Source organism: Anopheles coluzzii, chromosome 2, assembly GCF_943734685.1.
Source record: "Anopheles coluzzii chromosome 2, AcolN3, whole genome shotgun sequence".
NCBI lineage: Eukaryota > Metazoa > Arthropoda > Insecta > Diptera > Culicidae > Anopheles > Anopheles coluzzii.
The window spans coordinates 87,339,627-87,362,820 of NC_064670.1; the positions used below are offsets into that span (position 1 = coordinate 87,339,627).

General features: G+C 44.3%; 1 protein-coding gene across 2 annotated transcripts in view; it reads right to left on the reverse strand.

Annotated features, from left to right (window-relative positions):
• Positions 1-4,245: 4,245 nt before the first annotated feature.
• Positions 4,246-23,194, reverse strand: part of LOC120950050 (protein dead ringer) — a 107,098-nt gene continuing 88,149 nt past the window's right edge. For both annotated transcript variants that reach the window (XM_049606197.1, XM_040367788.2), the window contains 5 exons: positions 19,196-19,379; positions 10,803-10,929; positions 9,414-9,745; positions 8,443-9,335; positions 4,246-7,146 (listed from right to left, as the gene is read on the reverse strand). In XM_049606197.1, the coding sequence (XP_049462154.1) occupies positions 6,710-7,146; positions 8,443-9,335; positions 9,414-9,745; positions 10,803-10,929; positions 19,196-19,379 (1,973 nt within the window). In that variant the 3' untranslated portion in view covers positions 4,246-6,709. The remainder of the gene's footprint in view (positions 7,147-8,442; positions 9,336-9,413; positions 9,746-10,802; positions 10,930-19,195; positions 19,380-23,194) is intronic.

The window sequence follows — 23,194 nt, forward strand, 5'->3', positions numbered from 1 at the left end:
TCGCCGGACTTTTATTGGGATTGTTGTTGCGCTTTTATGCTAAGGATGACAATAAAGGAGAATCGAACTAAGATCCTCGCTATGTTATGATCGTTAAGTCCATTCGGAAACTCTGGGTTAGTGGATATTTCTCTTGTAGTTTGGTAATCTCGTTATAGACGAATATATTTAGGATGAGCTTGCAGAGTGGCGTTGGATGTAGTTGATTTCCGAAATGCTGGATTAAAATGGATATCGCGAGAATCATGCAATGATTACAAACACTTGTGATACGGTGCTAGTGCGGAGTGATACTATTGGTAATTATTTGTTTTTCCTTGTTGGAACCTCAAGGAAGTAAATAATTTTTCAGGGCTTTATTGGTATGATTGATGACTTCAAATAAATAGTCATTATTCAGGAGTGCAACCGTGATTTTAGTGCGGTCTCGATCGCTATTTCGATCCTTTCTCGACGCGATCCTTGCTTGAGATGAACGATAATTGGAGAAATTAATTCCATTGCCTCATTTGTAGTTCAAGATGTGCAAGACATAACTAAGCCCGGATCAAAAGTGAACATTGACAACAGCATGGAAACAGAGCTGTGCAATGATATACAATGATACAGGTTACGATAAAGGCAAGCACAGGGACGGTTTCGCATACTCTTGCAGTAGGCCAATTCCGGCGGATACACACTTAGGCGTCCATCAACTACGTAACGTAAAAATAGCCAAATTTCGACCCCCTTCACCCTAGGGTAACAAGCTGTATCGTTGGAAGAACCCCCCCCCCACCCCTAAAAAATTACGTAACAGAATGACTCCCCTCCCCTTCCTCCAAAAGCATATTTTATTTAACATAAATAGGGGTTTTGAATTTTTTTTGTTTGTTTTAAATTTATTGTGGTGCATTCACAATTTATGTCATGAAAAAAGATAAACTTAAATTATATTTTACATAAAGAAAAGTTATTCCATGCAACAATCAAATTCAAAAAGAATCTGATAATCGGATCCTTAGCACGCACGGTTTGTAATGTTCTTGCATCATCAGAAGCGTATTTTATCCAGCCATCTTGCTGGTTCTCCATAAATATTTCACCTAGGGTAAATGTACCAGTAGGGGAACTGGGGGTAGTTTCGACACCTTAAGGTTTTCCTCTGATTGCAATACTTTTGCCAATGTAAACTTACTAGTAGACATCGAAAAAGCTTTTTTGGTGTATTATGTACCATCTTACGAGAAACTACGGTTCCTGGATTGATTTTGAGAACATTTTGATAAAAATTAAAAAGTGTGTTTTTTGTTGCGTCACGACTGCAGTGCGGGTAAGTTCGACACCATGATGGGGTAAAATCGACACCTTGGGGGTGATTTCGACACATTGGTTTTAGCTTTTAAAATAACAAACTCTGATGGCCTGTAGTTTTCATTGAAGTTCAACAAAGTATTTCGTACCAATTTTATGAAAAATTAACACAAAACATTATTGAAATATACAAAAAAATGAAGTTACAAGCAAGAACAAAAATTTCATTACAAATAGCATCGGACCAGACTCCATATAGTAGAAGCTGCGGCGATAGCATCTGGTTTACGGAATAATTGGTTAAGATTCCTTTAAAAATTAACCTGGCCATCTTCCAGTAATCTTTTTCTTTTTTTATAAAATCGAAGGGTGTTCAATTTTATTTTTCTCTGCCAACTCGAAAGCCAAAAGGCGAACATCGGTCAATGTGATTCCAAACCAGCGATTATTTTTTTCTTCAGTTAAGCCTACCCGGCCTAAAGTCAGCCTAAAATACGGTGAAAGCCATTACAATATTAATTTTCATAAGCCTAATCCATAAACAAAGTACATGTTTTGAGTCCGAGTTTGGCAAACGTTCTGAGAGAGAATAATAGCTAAATTCCATAATTATAACTTCCTAGGTTTGTTGACATCTTGAATTTTCAAGCTTCTACGGTATTTTTAATTGCGTGTTTGTTCAGCTTGATTATTACGTTTGTCGTACATCGTTAAGGGACATCTTTATAAAATACAGGCACTTTCAAATTACGATATAAACAAAGTTAACATGCTACAAATAAGCATTACACTACTGCCAAGTGGGGTGTCGAATTTACCCCCATTGGCCGCACAAGTTTTAGTGACATTTTAAATTATATAGATTAATGTAAAAATTACGCCTTGTGATACAGAACTAATCAAAAGTATTTATAAAACAATACTATTAACACGGAAACTATAATTTTGTTTAAATAACGCCACAATTCCTTAAGTCCCAGAAGTAAAAACTTACATCGGCTGTCAATCAGAACCACCATGTGTTTATTTTGTTGTTTTTGACAATTGACAGGTTTATGATCAGTGAAATGTGACTCAAATATTCGAAACAGTTGACATAAATAATATGTATAAGTTTTTTGTCTTCAAAAAGTTCTATAATTACAAAAACGGCAAGGTGTCGAACTTACCCGCAGTGTCGAACCAACCCCGACTTCCCCTATTGGGCAGGTTAATACAGTAGTTTCACAAAAAATAAACAGCTCGTACACTTACAATTAAAAGTGAATAATTATTTGTTTTTCGTGATTTCAAAAATTCTTGCGGGCTAGAATAAATTTTGCAACCATAGAATGTATCATAAAAACCATACTGTCATTGTTTTAGTGCTCTGGTTCTCTTAATAATGAAACCTACCGAACTATTGGCTGACAGCAAATCTGCCAAAACATGATGAACTCTGCACAGTTTGTTTGATGTTTTGAAAAATATGCAAGGAAATCATGTGAAACTTCGTATATGAATAACAAATGAGCATATCTCTATTAAAAAAAACATTGTGTTGAGACAATTTTCAACACATTTTTGCGTAATAACACGTTTTTAATTACCCTGTCGAAAACAGGTACACTGCCGAATACTGGTACAGTTACCCTATTGTATCATCATCAAATTGATTATTCTATTTCACATCAGATGTGATGCTTGATATGTTATGCATGTCTTACAAATAACGAACAAAATCGGTACTGCTTGCAGGTGTTTAGGCTATATTTTATATGTATCCATAAATTTACGACCAATGATCAACTCGGACGAAAAAAGGCTACCTACATCTCCAGTTTGTTTGAAACAAATTGGGTTTCAAAGCAATTGGATTGGTATTATTCCTGTTTCCAATGTTACAGTTGAATCTCGGGACATTTGCTCCCCCCTCCTTATCAGCGATACGTAATTAATGGATGGCACCTTAAGTCAGTCTGCTATGACGAATATGGTATTGCACAGTCCACCACTATTTCATTATCAATTTTGTTTAAGGTTCAAACTTTATATTCAGCACTATTTCACTTAGAGTATTTTAAAAACGTCATGTACATTCATAAAATATTCCTAGATTTATAAAACTATTTCCATTAATTGACAGTAAATTTAAATTTTCCCAACAGTCGCAATCACCTTTTTCTGTTCTTCACTGTACAACATGTGAAATGTTACCGATTGAAATATTTCACGCACGCCTCCTGCGCGCTCTAGTGTTGGGAACTTGAACTATTTATGCTTTTTGTTATGCTCAGCATTGAGGCAACGAAACATAGATCAACGAGTACAAATTGATGTTAAAAAGGCTGGCCACAATTCATCATGCAAAATGAGAACAAAATCCCGATATTTGTTAATAGCCGTCGACCTGAGGTACCATCTTATGCTTCATACGAGCGAACAGATTATATGGAAACGACCCAAGATGGTAGGGAAGATGCGCTTTAAGAAGTTTCAGCGATCGTGTGATCGTTCATGTTTTCCCTTGAGTAGTAGTAGACAAGTTTGTATTGATTTGAAAATGTTTTTACAGTGTACAATAGATACTCTAGTGGATTCGTAATTCGTTTTCTTTCCTTATTGTTTGAACAATTTAGCTAGTTCTGCCAAGTTTTATTTTTTTGCTTTCGCAGTGTTTAGAATTACCGTTGTTGAAAAATTGAGAAGACATTTTTTATGAAAAAATAAATGTTTTCCCTTGATCTTTCGGTGTATTTCAAATATTTCATAACCTTGAAACACTACCTGTTTTTAATTTAAACCTGTGAATATTACCATAACAGTCTGAAGCAAAGGCGTAATTTTGTCATCATGGACGTGTGCATCAACCTCCAGCACCAATCCATTTCGTAGTTTACAAAAGAACTTAATTTCCCCATTTTTTTTTTTTTCAAAGCAACGACACAAACAAACTCGACAAACTCATGGTGATGTTTTAATACAAGTGCATTAATTTATTTCAAATATTATAGGGAAAGGTGTAACAGAGAGCACATTGTCTCTTCGAACCCCCCATTCCCTCCCCCCTCCTGCTCCACTAGCATTCGCGTACTGGAGCGTACACATCGACACGCACATGGCAGCAGCAACAGCAGACGCACACACACACACACTGTGACGCGTCTCCGCGGTACGGAACGGAAAACTGAAGAGCCGCCTGCTATGCCCTAACGTGGTATGCAACTAACGAAACGACAATGAAGAGAAACAGGAGGGAAAAACTCATCCTACCAGCGCCGACTTATGTGGGATGTTGTGGGTGGGTCTGGAAAAAGCGCCACATGAATTATATGCAACTTTGAATAATTTCACTATCACTATCTGTCACTACTACCTGTACTACTGCTACTACTACAACTACTTCTATTACTGCTTTTAGCGGCAGCTGCATAGAGATAAACATTATACGCCTAATTCGGGGGGGCTTTGCATATTTTTTGCTTTAGTCATAGTGCTACTAAGATTGCTGATTAATGTAGTTGCATATATTCCCGTTTTCTTTTTCATTATTTTTGCTTGCTCTGGCTAGATTCAGTATGCATTTTTTTCCTTTTCTTTTCTTTAACATTCGTCACACATTCCTGCCCTCTTGTTTGTCTCTCTGTCGACCACCCTATCGCTTATGTATATTGTACAAGTTATAGTTTTTGTATGCTGTGCTAATGGATTGCTACATTATTAAACCAACCTGTGTCGTGTACTACGAGAGCAAATTCCCTACTAACGCGCGCTACTACTACTACTAAGCGTTCCGTATTTTTTTCTTTTTCTTTTTGGCTAGCTTTCTGATTTTGTAAAAGAAAAAAAAAGAACAAGAAAACGGAACCACTAAAACACAATTAAAGAAACTACAAAATACAATTTCGTATAAACGTGTGTCCTGCTTTGTTTAGCTCTGTATCATGTTCATGATTTCTTATTTAAGCACCAGTGTCCGGTGTAGGGTGTTTGTACAGGAGAAGAGTAGAAGTAATTAAGGGAAATAGGTTCGTAGAAAAAAAAGCACACTTAACACAGTGTAAGTTAAAGGAAACACGTACACGTCGCAATCGTCAATTGGCTTATTAAACATAATTTTTGGTTCGGAAGAAGAGCAAATTAAAAACAAAAAAAGGAAAAGTAGCGAAGAATGCAAAAGGAGGAAGAAAAAGGATGATATAAAAAATAATAAAACTATTTGCCATCTCCACCTAACTATGTATCCGATGGGTTTACAATTTTAATGCGAAATAAAAAAAGGGACAGTAAGAGTAAAACTTAAGCACTTAATTAAATCGTTCGCGAGGGTTTAGTATCTCAGGACATTTGCCTCTGTTTCTCTTTCTCTCATCTCTCTCTTTATTTCTCTCTCACTCACTCTCTCCTCTGTTTGTCCCTCCTCTAAGCCTATCCAAATGCGCTTTCGAACGCGTTCGATATAATTAAAAAAAAATACACGCACAACATTGCAATAAAAGTTAAGTAAAGAAGACATTTTCGTAAAACATTCCTACTTGCTACTAACACTACCACAAAAAAAAACTATACCATCGAACACTCCTAGGCTAGAGACTATATTTGTTAAGCTTTTTCTGCTGCATCTTTTGCTCCTCGATTCTCGATGCGCTTTTTGTTCGCTATCAGTTACATTTTGATCATCGTTCAGTATGTGAGAGAGAGATAGAGAGTAAGTCGTTTTATAATGCGCTCGCTCTCCTTATATCCTTAATCCCTCCTCTCAGTGTCTCGCCGTAATTGCACAATGCTGCACACACTGTGACATGCACTCGAATGCTTTAGCTGCATTATGGAACAGTTTTTTAAGAGAAACATTTCGAGCCACAAAATTAACGACGATCACCTTACGCTTAACACTCCGCACGTTATGCGGATAAAATGATAAAAAACGTACCTTCTATGTATATAATATATCATAAACCGTGTATGTGTGTGTGTGAACTCTACAAGGATATCATGTCAAGTCGATAAAACGGTATAGGAAGGGGCGGCCCTAATCAATCGCAATTCGTTTACGCGCTAACCTTGCTAACAGTATAAGTTACTCCCTTTGCTTACAAACATTCGTGTGTGTATTATTACATTAAAAAAATAAAATAGCATCTCTATCGGAGCTACTGCTAAGATTCCAATCCTCCCAATCCCCCCCCCCCCATCCCCTCCTCGAGGCACAAACAAAGAGGGAAAGCGGACTTGTAACGCATTTAAACCAGAAGCGAGGTGAGGATCATATAGAAGAGAGCGCCTTTTTTTGTAATCCTATCGTTTTTATATCCTTTTCAGCGAGCCGTTCTCTTGTCTTGATAAAGAGAGAAGAAGAGATAGAGAGAGTGAGAGGGAGAGAGTGAAGGGAAAAGAGAGCGCTTGGGAGGGAGGTCGTCGAAGCGTCTTTGCCAGCCTATGAAACTAACGACCTGGCAGGGCTTGAGGCACCAACCGAAGGTGCAGTGATCGAGAGGGCTGCAGGTGGCGATACTGCACCGTCCAGTGGTTGCTGCTGGATGCAGGTGGCATTACTGCTGGCGTTGCTGGTCACGGTTGCGGTTGCGGCCAGTGCACTGCCCATCGCCGCCACGTCAATGTTCGCAGACGCGGACGAATCACGCTCGTCCAGGGGTGACGCGATGTGGGCGGCGGCACTGGACTTGACCGGCGATACCATGGAACCGATCGGGGAGGCTGAGGTAGCCGACACGGACGAGGAGGGCGGCGTCGAGGCCGGCGGCGCTGACAGGTTGGCGGAGGAGAGCGGGTTCGCGAACAGGACACCCTCGTACTGGACGCCATTGAACTCCATCGTGACCACCAGCTTCTGGTCGCCTTTGCTAGCGTCACCTGCAGAAAGAGAGAAAAAGAGTTTTAGTAACAGTGTGATACAATGGCAATGAGTGAATCAGAGTGGATGAAGTAGAGATGTACGCACTAGGTCAGAAAAGGTGAGTGGCTTGAATCCTATAAATGAATCAACTCAGCATAAATATTTTATGTTTCGGAATTTAGCCACATTGATTTTGGGCAGTGTTGCAAAATGTTATGAGCATCACGTGACGATCACCATCGAAAACAATGAACATATCCGTGGTTGCTTGATGATTGTTGCTGATACTCAATGAAATTGTGTCATGACATACCCAACGCAACATGTTAATGCTTGAGTCTAACGGAATACTCTGACAGACAAGCTGAGCTTAATACCGGCGCAAGCATAATCATGACTTTTTCTGGTTGTGAACAGTGCTGCCAAATGACACTGTTTCAGTCACCAACACTGCTGATTGAAACGAAGATCAAATCAGCTCACGTACACAACTGTGATGATCAGGGGTGAGACTCAAACAGCGGGTGGACCAAATGCCCAAATGCTTGGTGACATTTTTTGTAGCACCCAACTATTGATCACTTTCTTGGTTATGCCATTTTCTCCCCATGATACTCACGACATTCTTGGGACATACTTGGCGAATGGTCCCAAGCCACCAAATGAGCATGCTTTCTCGTTCTGATTGTTTTTCGTTTGCTGGGTAGAATGATAAAGCGTTAGAGGGAGAAAGCATGCTCATTTTGTTGCTTGGAATCACTCGCAAGCACCGCTTATCTCCCAAGACCATAGTGATGATCATCGACAGAAAATGTCGCGACCAAGTAATTGACCAAGAATCGGTTGCAGAAATGTCACCAAGCATGTGATGGTCGCACCGACTGTTTGAGTTTTACCTCTGATTATCACAGTAGAGCGCGTGACGCTGACATTTCAGGTTTGTTTCAGTCGAAATTTGTCATGACTATGTCAGTGACATTTTGCAGAACTGATCGTAGTAAAAAAAAAGTCATGACATAGTGACTGACCAAGCGTTGGTTGCAACAATGTCACCAAACTTTCTAAAATGTCACCACACCAACACGGATGTTTCAGTCAGATTTTTTTTTATAACATTGACCATAACATTTTGCAGCACTGATTTAGGCATTAGATTCCCAAAAAAGTAAGTCTCTAGTTGGCACAAAGGATCTGTGTTGCGCTCTTTTTAGAATCGTTAAAGAGTGAGTTAAAAAATCAAATCACTATAATCACTCTTCTGCTCTAATTCAAATTAAAGCAACGACTATCTATATCTATTCTGAAGATCTTACCTCGACTGATCAGCTTAAACTGCATGCCGGTAATGCCAAGCGGAGAGCTGAACGGATCGCTACCGGCTCCACCACCGCCACCGCTCGTCGATAGATGATTCTTCGAGTGGTGCAGCAGCTCGCTGCTGTCCGGCGTCAGGCTGAGCCGATCACCGTTCTCGTGCTTGCGCAGTTCGCGCGCAACACGCGCCTGCTGCTGGTGCTGCAATTGCCTTTGGTGCAGATGATGCTGATCCAACAGCTGCTGCTGTTGTTGCTGTTGCTGCTGTTGCTGCTGTTGTTGGCTTTGGCGCTTCAGCTTGTCGGCACTGTCACAGCGTAGCCGCTCGCGGTCCAGTATGCTCAGATCGAGCGTGGCGAGACTGTGTTGCTGTTCGCGCTGCTGCTGCTGCTGTTGCTGGGCGACCACCTGCTGCTGGATACGTTCTCGCTCACGTTGCTGCTGCTGCTGTTGTTGCTGCTGCTGCTGCTGCTGAAGATGGTGATCGGCAAGGCTGAGCGCGAGCGGGTGCTGGTTGACGGCAGCGGCGGCGGCGGCCGCAGCAAACGATGCCCGCAGCATGTCCTCGTCGGTCGTTTCGTCCTCCATTTCGTCCTCCTCGTCGTCACCGTCGTCGTCGAGCGTGGCACGACGTCCGTGCGACCCATTCTCGCGCAGGTTGACCGGTGTACTGTCCGACCGGGCGTCATCTTCGTCCTGCGAGGAACTGTTTAGCTTCTGGGGCGTTAGCGAGCGGTTGTGATGGTGCGAGTGGTGATGATGGTGGCTGCGCTTGGCCGGCGGTCCCAGCCCGTTGCCGTAGTCACGCGGATCGCTAAAGTCGACCGGGTGGTCCCGTTCGCGCTTGATCGCTGCCATTGCGTGATCGGGCGATTCCGACAGATCGAGAGCACTGTGAAAAAGGATGCAAAAAAATCAATTTAATAAAGAAAAAAACGTGAAACTTAAACCACTTTAGCGAAGGACCTACCTTTGCATATTGTTTTCCGGGCTAGTGTTGAGCGAGTTCGGTGGACTGTTCGGGCTGGGGTTGTACATGTTCCACAGGGCAACGCGCGAAATGTCGATCGCGTTCAGGGCGGACAGCTTGTCCGGGCTCTGCGAGCGGCCCATCTCCTTCGGCTGGAACATCTTGATGTAGTTCAGCATGCGCTGCTCGAACTCGGCCGGCAGCATGTTCGGTATTTGGCCGACCGGTGGCAGCAGCCGGTGATGGTGCTGCTGCTGGTTGACGTGCGACACCAGCGACAGGGGCGGCATCTGCGAAATGCCTTGCGGAATCGGCGAACGTTGCACTGAGGGCTGTAAGGGATGTTGAAGAATAACAAAGCAATATTTAGTACACGCTTTAAAGCATAATTACTCTCTCTCTCTCTCTCTCTCTGTTTAATTAAACTAGAACTGTACTGATTTAATGAATGGACTTGGAATAACGTCGATCGATCGAACGCATGAATGGAAAGAAGCTCCATTTCCGTTTCATCAATGTTTGGTGTAGTTTGAACGCAAAACAAACAACATCCGATTCGATCATGTGCGCAGAAGATCGAGATCAGTGCTCAAGTCGGGGAGCTGTGTTTTCACGTTCGGGTTTACTCATTTCCATTATTACACCACAAGAGCCATAAGAGCAGGCCCAAGTGCGGCAGCAAACGTGAGCTCACTGCAGCCGTATGTATGCATCGGGCACGGAAGCAAATCATTCCTTTAACAACACATTAACAACCGGGAACGATTTAAACGGGCCCAGTCGAAAACATGAGCTCCGACACGAATCATTCTAGCAGCAATATGCTGCTGATGCCTCCCTGCCTTCGTGCTGGTCATGGGCTTGCATGCCAGGCCCGTTGTAGTAGCAGATTGCGTTGTTTTGCGATCAGTTTACAACACTGCAACATAAGCATGGATCAAGGTTTATTGATTATTATGGACTATGGTTTATTGCACTAGAGGGCGTGTGGGTTTTTACTGAAGTCGGTCCAGTCGTAAAACATGTTTGATTGTTGCAGTATATGCAGTATGTAGCGATCAATTGCAGATGGTGCTTTTAGGCGATTAATAATAACATAAATCCCACAGATCAATGAGTTATGTAGCATTTGAAAAATAACTGAAGCTTGTTGTGACAATAAATTATTGTGGCATTATTGTGGGATATTTTGTAAAATGTAAAACGATTTCTTCTGCAGTCCAAATGCCTTCCCTACATCGCTTGCAACGATTGGAGACTTAGTGGGCAGCATGTGCGTTTGACGCACCTGTATCAACTGAAGCTGATTCTAACATAGCCCCCCCCCCCCCCCCTGTGTGTGTAGGTGAGTGTGCCCCCGAGTCTGTGGGGTCCGTTCGTTGCACTTACCGAATCAAACTGGCCATAGCTAGAGCGACGACCCTCGCGCCGGTTTCCATCGATGGCCGCCTGCAGTTCTGCCGGTGTGCTCAGGTTCTTCTTCTCGCACTCGTACGGATAGAGATACTTCATGTACCTGTAATGGAATTAGAGAGAAGAGGCGTAAAAAGAGGCGTCCAAAACAGAAAAGAATGTGTCCAGCCGCTTGTTGTTGATGATGCTGAGATGATGCAAACGCGTTGCATCTACGGTTTCGATGATGGGGCGCGCATCACTACTTATGCTTATGCTATGCGCTAACAGATGACCAATGTAAAAAATAGGAAGGTATATAAAGCGATAGAGAGAGCGAGGGAGAAGTGGATGAACAGGTAGGTGAATATAAATATTAATTCATCGAAAGGTGCTGCAACCGCCACCGCCATCTCGCTCACTTGGCTTTCCTGTCTGCCTCTGTCTGTCTGTCTGTCTTGGTCGGGACTGTCGGGTGTGTTCTAATTGACTGTGTAAACATATTTACATGCATTGCAATGCATACTGGACCAGTATTAAAAGAGAGAGAGAGAGAGAGAGAGAGAGAGAGAGAGAGGGAGAGAAAAACCAGTATTTTATAACGGACGCCTATCGGTCCAGCGTGTGTTTGTGTGATAGGTAGAAAATGTGCTTTCAAGATTGAAGATATCTTCAGCCGTTGAAGTTTTACAAAGAGTCGACAAAGAGCGTGCTTTTGAGGTCCATTGGAAAGGCAGTACATTGTGGATTTATAATAAATAGTTTGAAATATAATCGCTACAAACTCATAAAACCCCGTTCGGCATATTTCAATCAAATCCAAATCCAATTCTACAAAAACTTCCACACAGCATAGTTCCGGGAAGCAGTGTTTGAGCATTGCGCTGCATCGTGAAACGCATCCGCAGAATCCGGGCGGACGATTCGCAAGGGCAGCTGTGTATCACACACACACACACACCAAAGCCATAACCCGCCAGAACCCGCCAAAAGACTCATCTCAACATCCCGAACCGAGTGCCCAGTGCCTTCTTGTGGTACACATTTCGACTACAATGTGTTTGTCTTTCGGCCGGGCCAAAGAGCGAGAGAGAGGAGGCTTCCGTTCTGGACGAGGGGTTTATTCTTTCCTTATAAAACCCATAAAATAGTCACAGTGAAGCAATCTCATTAATACAGTGCGGCGTCTTTATGTCCCGAATGACGGAATATGTCCAGACGTTGCCTTCTGTTCGGAATTTCTGGTATAGCGCCCGCGAGAAAACCGGAAAGCTAATAAACCTTGAACCACATTTCCTTCGCTGCAAGAAACGCATGCAAAATCGAAATCGAACCACCGCGGGAGATACGATGGTTGCCGGTGGTCCAGACATGCGTGCAGTGTCCTTCGGTTCCACTCACTCAGCCTCACAGTGGAAACAGAAGCTCCTTCCTCATTCGGGCGTTATTATTGCCTTTTGATGAGGCTGCGAAGCGGAAGGGAAGCTCACAGCACGGTCCCGGATGAGTCGCGATCGCTTAGTAGCGCGAAAGCGATAATCGATATCTTTGCTTTCTTCTTCAAATTCGTTCAAAAATCAGGTTTAATCGATTTTGGTTTTTTTTAATCGTTTTGATTCACGCCCGTGCTGGCCAAAGGAGCTATCGCGATGTGGTGTGGGGTTCGGTTCTGCTGTCTGCTGATGGATTGTATTTGAAGTCGTTAAAAATCGAAAGATTTCATTTCGAGCCCAGGCGGGGCCGATTGAACATGGACGCATGAACGGTTGATGGACGCATTGGATTTATGATCATCTTCAATTTATTGTTTGAGCTACAGCTCACATTGCCACTCATTTAATTGTGCAAACATTTATGCTCGTGGTCCGGGGTGTGTCCAAAAGGGAACACCACAGCCACAGGGAAGGGAAGAATTTTGAGCAATAAAAAATGATTAAAATTCCATCCCATGCTCCAGCAGAGTGCAATAATAAGGTAAAATTCATTAAATTTCAAAACACTCCGTCTTCAATGGGTGTTCCAATCGACATCGAAATGAAAACACACACGATGTACATGTTACCTTCGCAAAAGGCTTGCTCAATGGGTTCAATGAACCAATTAAAAAGGGTCAAATTAAGCTGAACGTTGCCGATTCTAAATTCATACTATATCATCCAATTTATTCGTATGAACTGTTCGTGTTATCAACCAATAACACGTTAAAGTGGGTTAAAGTATTCCCGGCGTTACCCGCTCAAGCATCAAATGCATTCAGATCTGGTAAAGAATCGACCTTCCAGCAGCCACCACCTTCAGCTAAAACACCACATCAGCATACCGCAGCACAGTCGCTTGTGTAGGAATTTTGAATACAAAAAAAAAACAGTAATAATGTCAAATGAAATCCTCACAGAACAATCTCCCGTCACATGCACAAACACACTCACACACATCACAAAGAGATAAAAAAGAAAACCCGACAATCGCACCGCAAAACCCCAGAGAGAGAGATAAAGAGAGGAAAAAAGCAACAGAGGGAAACAACAACACGGGAAATAATAAATGTCACAAAATTATCAACATTGACTTTGACTCCCACCCACTCCCGCTGCGTCGATCGTGCCAAATACCCGCAACATCCAAAACCGAGTCCTCTGATGTCTTCGCACCGCAACCATGACTCGCCCTTACTCGCGCTCTCCCCGCTGCAGCGACCCTTTTTTTTTGCGCAAGCCGAGAAAGCGTCGATCGTCTCCCAAATGTTTGCGCGCAGAGTGAGCAGACAATAAAGGTGAACTGTTGGAGTTTGTGTTTTTTTCTGTCTTCCATTGCTTCATCCGCTGTTTGGGGGGGTGGGCGGTGGGTATTATTGGTTATGTGTGTGTGTGAGGGTAGATGGGGGTTGCTTGTCGCTTGCCACACGCGGCCCAAAAGGGGGTTCACAATCGGGACATTAATTTCGGTATGGCACAAAAATATATTAATTTAATATTTAAATTACCATCACACCGGCGACCATGAAAGACCAAATTTGTGTCACTTAGAGAGACAAAAAAACGCGAAAAGTGAAACTACGGGGAGGTGAGACAACATTTTGGGTAGGGAGAGCTCTTACTGATACCCCAATGGGTGTCAATTTTAGCCTGCCTTAGACGGTATGGCGCGCTCGCACCGACTGCGAACAACTGAAAGTATGCTCTATGTTGTTCACTAAGGCTTGTGGTTCCGCCTCAAGTCAGAAGAATTGCACGTGTCGTTCCAAACACGATCGGCACACCTGATGCGTCATGGAGAAAAGTTCCAAAATGAATATGCTATTACGGTTCACACCTCTGCATCCCGAGCTGAAAAGTAATGCGCAAACAGCGTTAGAATGACAATAACTACCCTTTGCAGACGCTACATAATGATTACCTAAAAGAATGAATTTATGATCGAATCGTATCATCATTCGAGCACAATTTCACGGTGCATCAAACACCACACGGCAATCATCGACAGAGCAAAGGAAGTTAGCCGACTCGGCGAGCATTTCGCTGCACTGCTGCATGGCACAACATGGACGCACCACAATGCAAACAGATGTGTGTTGTCCGCCGTGGGCCGGCGGAGGATGGAGAACAGTATTTTGAATCAATTTTCTTTGACTTTGCAGCAGGGCGTTGCTGCAGATGTTGCTGCGAGCGAAGCAGACAAACAGACGCCAGCGAGCCCCGAGTTCGCGCCGAGAGCTGTGGTTGAATGGAGATTGAAGGGTTTTCTTTTTTTTGCATAGAAACCATAACACAACGCCATGGTCTGGCGGTCTTTCATCTTTGCTGGCGTAGTCGAAGCGGATTAATGGTGCGGATTAATCCGCGCAAATCGGGAAGATCCTCGCGCTCTAGATGATGCTACAGCAACAGTGGGGCAAGCAATCTTTAAAAACAAACCCCTGAAAAGCAGAAAAATCCACTCCCACTAATTACCAACACAAAACATCAATTACATCGCGCAACGACAGCGACGACGCACACGTGCAATGACACCGGGGGCCTAAATATTTGTCTATTGAAATTCAAATACCGGTCCCCACTCGAGCGCAATCCTCCCCTTCCCGACTGTCGTTCGCTCCAAAAGCCGCACACTTATGACTAAGCCACATGTGCACATATAAATATGTTTATGAACGCATTGGTCGTAAAGGGGGGGGGGTGGTGTGTGGCAGAAGCGGAGGGGTTTTGGGACACTTCTTGGGTACACCGGCACGTAGGTGGCGGGTTGTGCAGACCACAAATAGCGTCACCATCACCTTGTGGTTGAAGGTGGTGAAGAGACCCAGAAGAGGAGACCTGCAACCCCCATTGAATCATAAACCAGCATCATCGCCCGATCGTTTGCCGTCACTTTGGTCTTTTATCGCTTCCCGGCCTCGAGAGGGACGGCTTTTACACTTTTACTTTAATAATTTAAATTCAGCATTGTTCATAATAATGCGCAAAACACGAAATGTTGAAGTGTAATTGATTCGTTAAGAAAATGCTTTGAAATTCAGTGGTGGGGAAAGTAGACAAAAAAACCACAAACCGCACACGCCAGCACACTCATAGTCGCATAGGTGAGGGAAACGTAAAACAAAACAGTGAGAAAGAAGGGGAGAGAGGATATAACAAAACAATCAATTTCGTACACGATATCAAACACGTCCATGTTTGAACAATTAAGTGATTGTTGGTTTTTATTTTTCACCCTGTGTCCCTTTGCCTTCTCTCTCTCTCTCTCTCTCACGCGCTGGTTGTCACCTAACTTTCTGCGGTCAGGATGGTACTTTGTACTGCGATGATGTTATAATAGCTTGATCAGTTTGCGGTTAAGAAGAGCTTTGCATGATGATTGTGTGAACAATGAGCATAATGGTAAAGGACCCCGCTGTTCCACTGTTCCACTGCGATGCTATAGGGGTGGATTTGAAATAGTGTCAGGGTGTCTTTATTATTCATCCACACAAGCTATGAGCTCATTTTTATTCCTTTCTTAAACAGACGATTCGTAGCAAAGCAAAACTCAGTAATTGCTTTAACTATTGCAACAAATCAATGTGAGCTAAAGGACATAAAGGGCAATTCCAATCGCTCGGTTAAACATGCCAAACCAACCAAACCATTTAACCATGATAAACGACTGGGAAGGGGGGAGCAAGGGAAATTAAATGTTTTCACATGAGAAGGATGCTCAAGCTGCAGCTTTCCTCCCGTGCGACTCGCTCCAGAGTACAGTTTATATTGTTTAATCATCAATGAGTAAACTTTAACGATCGATCTTCATAAATCAATCTGGCTCGATCGTGCTTGCCACGATACACACACAAACTCACATCCATCCGTCATTTCCGTGTCGGAAATACGATCGCTCAGCAACAAAACTCTGGGCCACCAATCCTTCTGGTTTCAGCTTCGGAGTCTCATTTGTATTTTAATGAAATTAGCTTACTTTATTGATGAAAAGGGGGTTGGGGAGGCATCGGGTTGGGCGTTGCGTTAAAAAAGGCACTACCAAGCTCAAAACAAAACATCGGTTAATATGCAGTTTAATTTAGTGCCGGCCTATAAAACTGTTTTTTCCCTGCTTGTGCTGTCCGGTTCGGTTCAAACGCTTCTCCGCTCCGCAAGGGCAGCATAAGAGAGCAGCAGCGAATATGTGGAGCATATTTCCTGCCCACAGCGCATTGATGGTCGTGCCCGTTCCCTGGTCCCTGTGTGCACTTTCACATACAGCCTGCACCACAGCACACAACACACACAAGCGCGGGTAGTCTTGGCAGTGTTTCTTCTGTTTGCGGCGCGGTATCGCGGCGTCGGCGTATTATTGTATCCCTGGCTGCCCAAATTTTATGCCCAATGAAAACACGACTTGTAGATGGACGGGAGCACACACACAGATGTAGCCGGCTGCTTGCACTGGATGCACTTACAATTCTGCACATGTGCAACAGGGGACGCAATTGCAGCAATGCGAGGAGAGTTCCGAAACGCTTGCTGGTCGCTTTGGCGCGCGGTCGGTCGAGCGCCGTCTCTCAGGAGAGCGCTTAAAACAAAATGAAATCCAATAAAACTTAAGTATAAATAATAATGCTTGCATCGGGCGCAACGGGGAGCTCGTTGCTGAGGGAGTTACGGAGAGTGGGCGGCATCGAGATTATAAATCATGACGACCGCTCTGGCAACTGGCCAAACGCGGGCGTCCGTGATGGTCCGTGCTGGCGGACGGTTTGGCACGATCGAGAAAGGAGGATTGAGGAATGGTTTGGGGTCCTTGGTGCTATTTCATGAACTACTACCGAGAAAAGCGGGAGCGCCAGGCGGCAGCAGCAGCAGTACCAGCCGGGCACGTGATGCGATGCGACGCAATGACGATCAATTTGTTGTTTTTCGTAGTAAACACAATTTGAAGCGTTTTCGCGATGGTGGTGGTAGATGGAATCTTCGCATCTTGAGCTTAAGAATGTGTGAACAGTTGCTAGAGAGGTACATATATCTGAAAGCAATTAAACGTTCTGAACCACGCCAGCCAGTAATAGCAACGAGGAAAGCAAAATAGATGCGCAAAGTGTTGTTGACGCGCTGCTTTGTTTGGTGTTTCGGTGTGCTGAATGAATTATTTGGATGATGTAATGTAGTAGCATTTTAGTTTCAATAGCCACATGCCATTGAATAATGCATTTTAAAGATCCTGATTAATATTTTCATTCAAAGAATTGTTCAATGCGAACGATATCGCCTTACAGGATTTTCCAGGAGTTCTTATAGCTGTGGGACACTTTATTGAGTCCTTCTAACGTGAAGTGAACCTAATGAACTGGGAATTGGACTTTATAGCACCCTTGTTGGACAATTCCAATAGGATTGTCCAAGGAGCCTGTCCAATAAGGATGCCATAGAATGAAGTTCACTTCCCGTATGAAAGAGTCAAGGAAGTGTCCCACAACTATGAAAACCCCTGGAAAACCCTGTCATAAGCTTCGTTTTGGCATTCCATCAAAGCTTTAAAATCAATCATGTTTACCATCATCCCCCATCCTCATCAGCATCATCGAAGACACCCATTTGCCAACGTTCGAAGGATAAGTGCCGCTGGTAATGATAGAGCGCTCGGCCGTATGATTAGACCACATTAAACCGAGTCCCGCCGCCCGGAGTCCAGAACGAGCCATTGCAACGCAAAGAGGATGGGGCGAGCGAGCGCGTGCGGTGGATCGGTGATCGTAATAATTTATGCGCATACACATACGCCCCCTTTCGAGCGTGGATTGCAGTTATCAAGCAGTTTATATGTTGCACTTTTTATATCCCTTTTTCCCTTTGCCCGTCGATCGCACAGAACATCGCCATCCCTCGTCAGCGAATGAGCGAGCGAAGGCGCGATGCGCGAACCCTTTCTGCCGTAAACTCGTTTCTGTGCATTGGATCGATTTGTATCTGGAATATATTATACAGTGTGCTCCACCATGATGTGGGTCTCGTTTCGCACATGCAGAGGACAGCAGCTTGCCAAGGAGTTTCGCGCAACGGTGGCCATTTTGGTGTGTGCTTGTGCGGGGTTCCTCTCGTGCCGTTTTATTTAATCCCGCCGAGAGGGCTCCTTCCCGCGTTTGCCGTCCCCTTTCCCACGGGTTTTGTTGCATCGGAATGTCCCTGGGTGGTGTGTGTGTGTGTGTGTGTTTGTGTGTGGTGCCATCATCCATGCATTCGGACGACATTTTGACGAATTAATTGACTTTATTTTGTTTTAGCGGTCCTTTCGGAGCTCGCTGTGTCTGTGTGAGTCGTGCTCTCTCTCTCTCTCTCTCTCTCTTTCTTTTGCATTCTACATCCAGCTGGCCCGGTACTTGGCCCCCGGGTGAGCCGGTAGAAAACGGTCGCGAAAATCAGACGCAAACGGAGATTGAGAAAGAATTCGAAACCGCGTATCGCGTCGAAGGGAGGGTTGCCCTCCTCGCGCAACAGCGGAACGGATTCGGCAGGACGGTTGCGGGTTCGCTGGGCACAGTTTTAATTTATTCTGGAACCGATTACAACAATTTTGAGATGGGCGTACAGCAAGAGGAAGCGACGGGGAGAGAACAAAATGGCGCAAGCAAAAGGAACATGCACTCGCGCTACGGTGGTGGTGGTGCATTGGAGGCAAAGAATGAAGAAATTGCTTGCGCATACGCAATGAGCGCTGCAGTAGTGTTTTTTGCGGCAACATTTATGAATAATATAAAATTTGCCTTTAAATTGGTCTTTAAAATCTGCTGCATCTTATGGTAATAGACATTCTGGAACCGTAAAATTGCACTAAATCACGTGTGTGTATGTGCGGTAGAACAATGAGTTTAATTGCAAATTTTACAATTAATTTTTGTCCAGCACTGGAGACCCAATACTTACTGTGTTCGTAGGGTAAATGCAGCGCTGGTGATGCTGGAAGGTAGATGCAGTCCTTTGATGATTTCTTGCCACAGCTTTTTGTTGATAACGTCGACAAGCCCTCCGCGTGCGATAACGAGGTTGTACAGTTCGTACAGATCCAGCACCGATTTGGCCATGATCGGCAAACGGTTGATGGGTGTGCCTGAAGGAAAAGAGAGAGAGAGATAGAAATATGATTAAAGATACCATTTACATTGCCATTCATGCTATTTCACGAGGCAACAGCAGCACTAATAAATACATTCGACTAAGAGACCTAGACCGATACATTTGTCATTTGAAATCAAACGTTCTCCCGGGTCGCCTCAGGTCCCACCACTCAACCTCCACCACCGGCTGGCGGCAAACGGGCAGTCTATTTTTATTTATCGCTCGCTTTTATTATGGTAACCATGAGGTGTAACCTCCTGACACTCTTTCCGTTCAAACCCGCGCGACGACAGGCAGGGGACGGCAGCGCACAAAGTCGAAGATCATTATCCATAGCACACATAGCGCAGGGATGTAAAGAGGCAAAGCAGCAGTACAGCAGCAGCAGCAACAGCAAGAGAAAAAAATGTAACCAACCACTAACAACAATAACAATATCAGCCACAATAACAGTGGCTACCGGTCACAAGCAAGGAAAAAATGCTACAAAATACATCTTCCACCGAGCGCTACCGAAACCGACCGATCTGACAATCAATTTTGACATCTTCTCCTGAGGACGCATGCATGCGCATATTTTCGGCAGTGGCAGCGGCGGCGACATCTCCCGGCGCGATAAATAGCAGGAGAAGGAACTGATGGTGGTGATGTGCCTGGGGGAAATAAATGATGAATATGTTCATCAGACGGTCCAACGAAACTCTTTACCGAAACTCTGTTTTCTACCGGTGCCCGGAGGAGCGGACTAAAGTGGGCTTCTCTTCGGGCGGCAGATCGGGAACGATGATGATGTACTGTCGCGCTACGAGATGGCGTCACGACAAGGGTAAATGATTCAGAGTTCGGAGGAAATTATGATCGTACATTGATCGACTACTGGGAACGAAGGGGGCGATGGCATAAATAGTTTCTAGCTACTTTTGATGCGTTAATCCTATTTGCTGCGACGCTAGAGGAGTGCGTTCTTCATCGTGACTGGCGCCGGCAGTAGAATAGAGGAGTGATTATTGATTGAAAGCTGCTTGGTGCAATTAAACAATTTACTTATTTCTTCCCTTTTTAAATCTTAGTAAGATATGCATTAAGCATGAAACGTATGATTTCCATGAGAATGTGGATACAATAGGAATAAGATTGTTGCCAATTTAGGGCATAGCACTTATTGAACTTTTCAAATGCATTTACAGCCGAACGAACAATCCAATCAGCTCTGGTGGAATTTGAGATTGCTAAAAAAATCAGTGGCTTAAATCTATCCACACCTACACGAGGTAGAAAAGCGACATGACAAATATCCACTCTGAAAGCGATTTCATCACCGGGGGACTGGATGATAAATACCACCGCAAGATCATCGTATCATCCAATAACTCATCCCAACCGCCATCTGTTGTGAGTGATATTGCCATGTTTCTTGCAAAAGAATTATGATTAAAAGGTTATGTTGTGCTCCCGCCACCAGTCGCCCTCTGAATCCCTCCCCTCGGGAAACCTACTCATCATACACAATCACACAAAAACACAAACACACACACACACGCCTCCACAGTCGGCGAAAATATTTTGACAAATTAGCATCACCCGTTTCGGTGGCTGGGGGGACAACATTCTCTTTCACCCCACAAAGCCACACTAATGAACGATCGCGTTCGCTAATGCGATCGTTCCCTTGTGCGATTTAGCGATTGCTTCCATCTTCATCATCAAACATCATCGCGGCACATTATCAACGTCATTTGACACAGTGCGGGAACGTGGGGGGGGGGGGGGGTGCGCTCGCTCGTGCCGAAGCCATGTGGTCCCATCCATCCTCTCCTCGGCTCGCTTCCATATGCTTGTCGTTTCGGCGGGATGCGGATAGGAGTGGGATGGGGTCACTGGCTCCCGACTGTTGTGACATTCGCTTTTCCAAACAAACTCCGGTCTCGACGCCGGTCTCTAACGAGTGTCGCGTGGAAAAATACAATTTATTTGTTTCGAGGTCTCGACTTCGTGTTTGTGTGTGTGTGTGTGCGCGATGCCAAAGCGAAAGGCAACGGGATTAGCGTCGGTGCGCTGTGGTTTTTCACTGGAGGGAATGAAAAACGTTTTGCGGAAATTTCGTCCCCCCCTCCACCCAGGGAATCCGGAGTTTCCCACCGATTAGGGGCAGCGCTTGTCGGTGGCTCGTCACACTCACCACGAGTACCAGCAACATCGCGGGATTGAGTTGTTTATAAACTAGTGCGTGTGAAAATATAAACATGCCCGTGGGTCGCCCGTGCTCTACACAGCGCGCTACTTTGTATTATTATTAATTATTGAAACTGCTGCCAAATGGCCGCCGTTTTCGGCTGCATCTGTGATTGACGAAGTCCGCTCACGCTTGAAGAGTTTCTGTTCCAAGATCCTTCCCTTCCCAGGCCGTGTGGGGGAGAAGTGGGGTTTTAGTTTATTTGCCAATGTTTGTGTGTTAATTAGCGAGTGGTAAAGCGTAACAAGATTTCCCAACTAACAACAACAGGGACAACAGGGATCAAAATTGGACCAAACGAAAAAAGGTTTCACACTTCAATCGGTAGGAAAAAATATTCATCACACACACACACACTGGTGTGTGGCATGAAACACCGGCGGTAGCAATGTTTTAATCCAGCCGGAGGTCAGAAGGCGACGGGTAAAACAATACAACGTGTCGAGTCGTCGATACGTGGAGGGAAAGCAAAAAACGGCAACCAAAAAAGCCAAACACCGGTAAATGAATGGCAGAATCTTTGATATAATCGGACTAAGACACTGCGAACACGGGAGGGGACACTGGGTTTGGAATCGAATACCCAAGGAGATATGTGATACCTTTACCGTGCACTTTTCCGGCTTCCGAGCAGTGGCTCTTTACCTTGTGCATGTGTCTTGAGTGGAGTTTTTCCTTCGATTGATACGAATCGGATTACATGCAAAAATGAAAAATACACGTACGGAACGTCCCAGACGACCCAGACGGAATTGGAGGGGCGCGGTGCAGTGCATCGATAATGATGTGGATGCAAATTAAGTTAGTTTGTTGTTGGCAAAGCCATCCTTGTTAGTTCCGGGTGTCACATCGTCCCGGGATGTGACGACATTTGTGGCCGGGTGTCATAGGAAATGCATAAACAATTATTGATCGACAATGTAGCATACGAGCTACAAATTATTGCATTTGTTTTTTTAGAATTAAAAGAAAAATAATTAAAATGCTTTTTCTAGCAAATAACAGCCATAAGCCGTAAGAGTGACACATCAAATTAATGAGTTGAAAACCAGGTGGAAATTTCGTTTTCCCTTTTCACTGCGATATAATTCCAGATTCGACGCGTGACACAACATTTCTGTCCCGTTTCTCACCACACACATTAAACCAAAAGCTAACGCCACAGCCCCAAGCACAACTATTTCGTGCACAATTCGAAAATAGCTAAACACGTGGTGGAGTGAAATTAAAAAAAAAAAGGGGGACGAAAGAAGCAAAATAAAATCCCCGTCAGCGATGCATTAATCAAACGCAGAGCACGGGCACGCACGCCTGCACGGTGATCTTCACGATCTGTGCGATCACGAACCAATCTTACGCTTTCCACCCCCCACACATCCATCTGGATCGCTTGTATCCCAACACGCTTCACCGGTATCGCCCGGTACCGTGCCATGTTTTCATCTGTCAGCCTTAATTCTCGATTCCTGCGTCCGATTATTTTCCCGGGAAACCCAAAATCAAACTCCCGGCGACTGTTTCGCGCTCACCGTGCTGCTGCTGCTGCCCAGATGAGAAATGGGAGTGGTGCATGT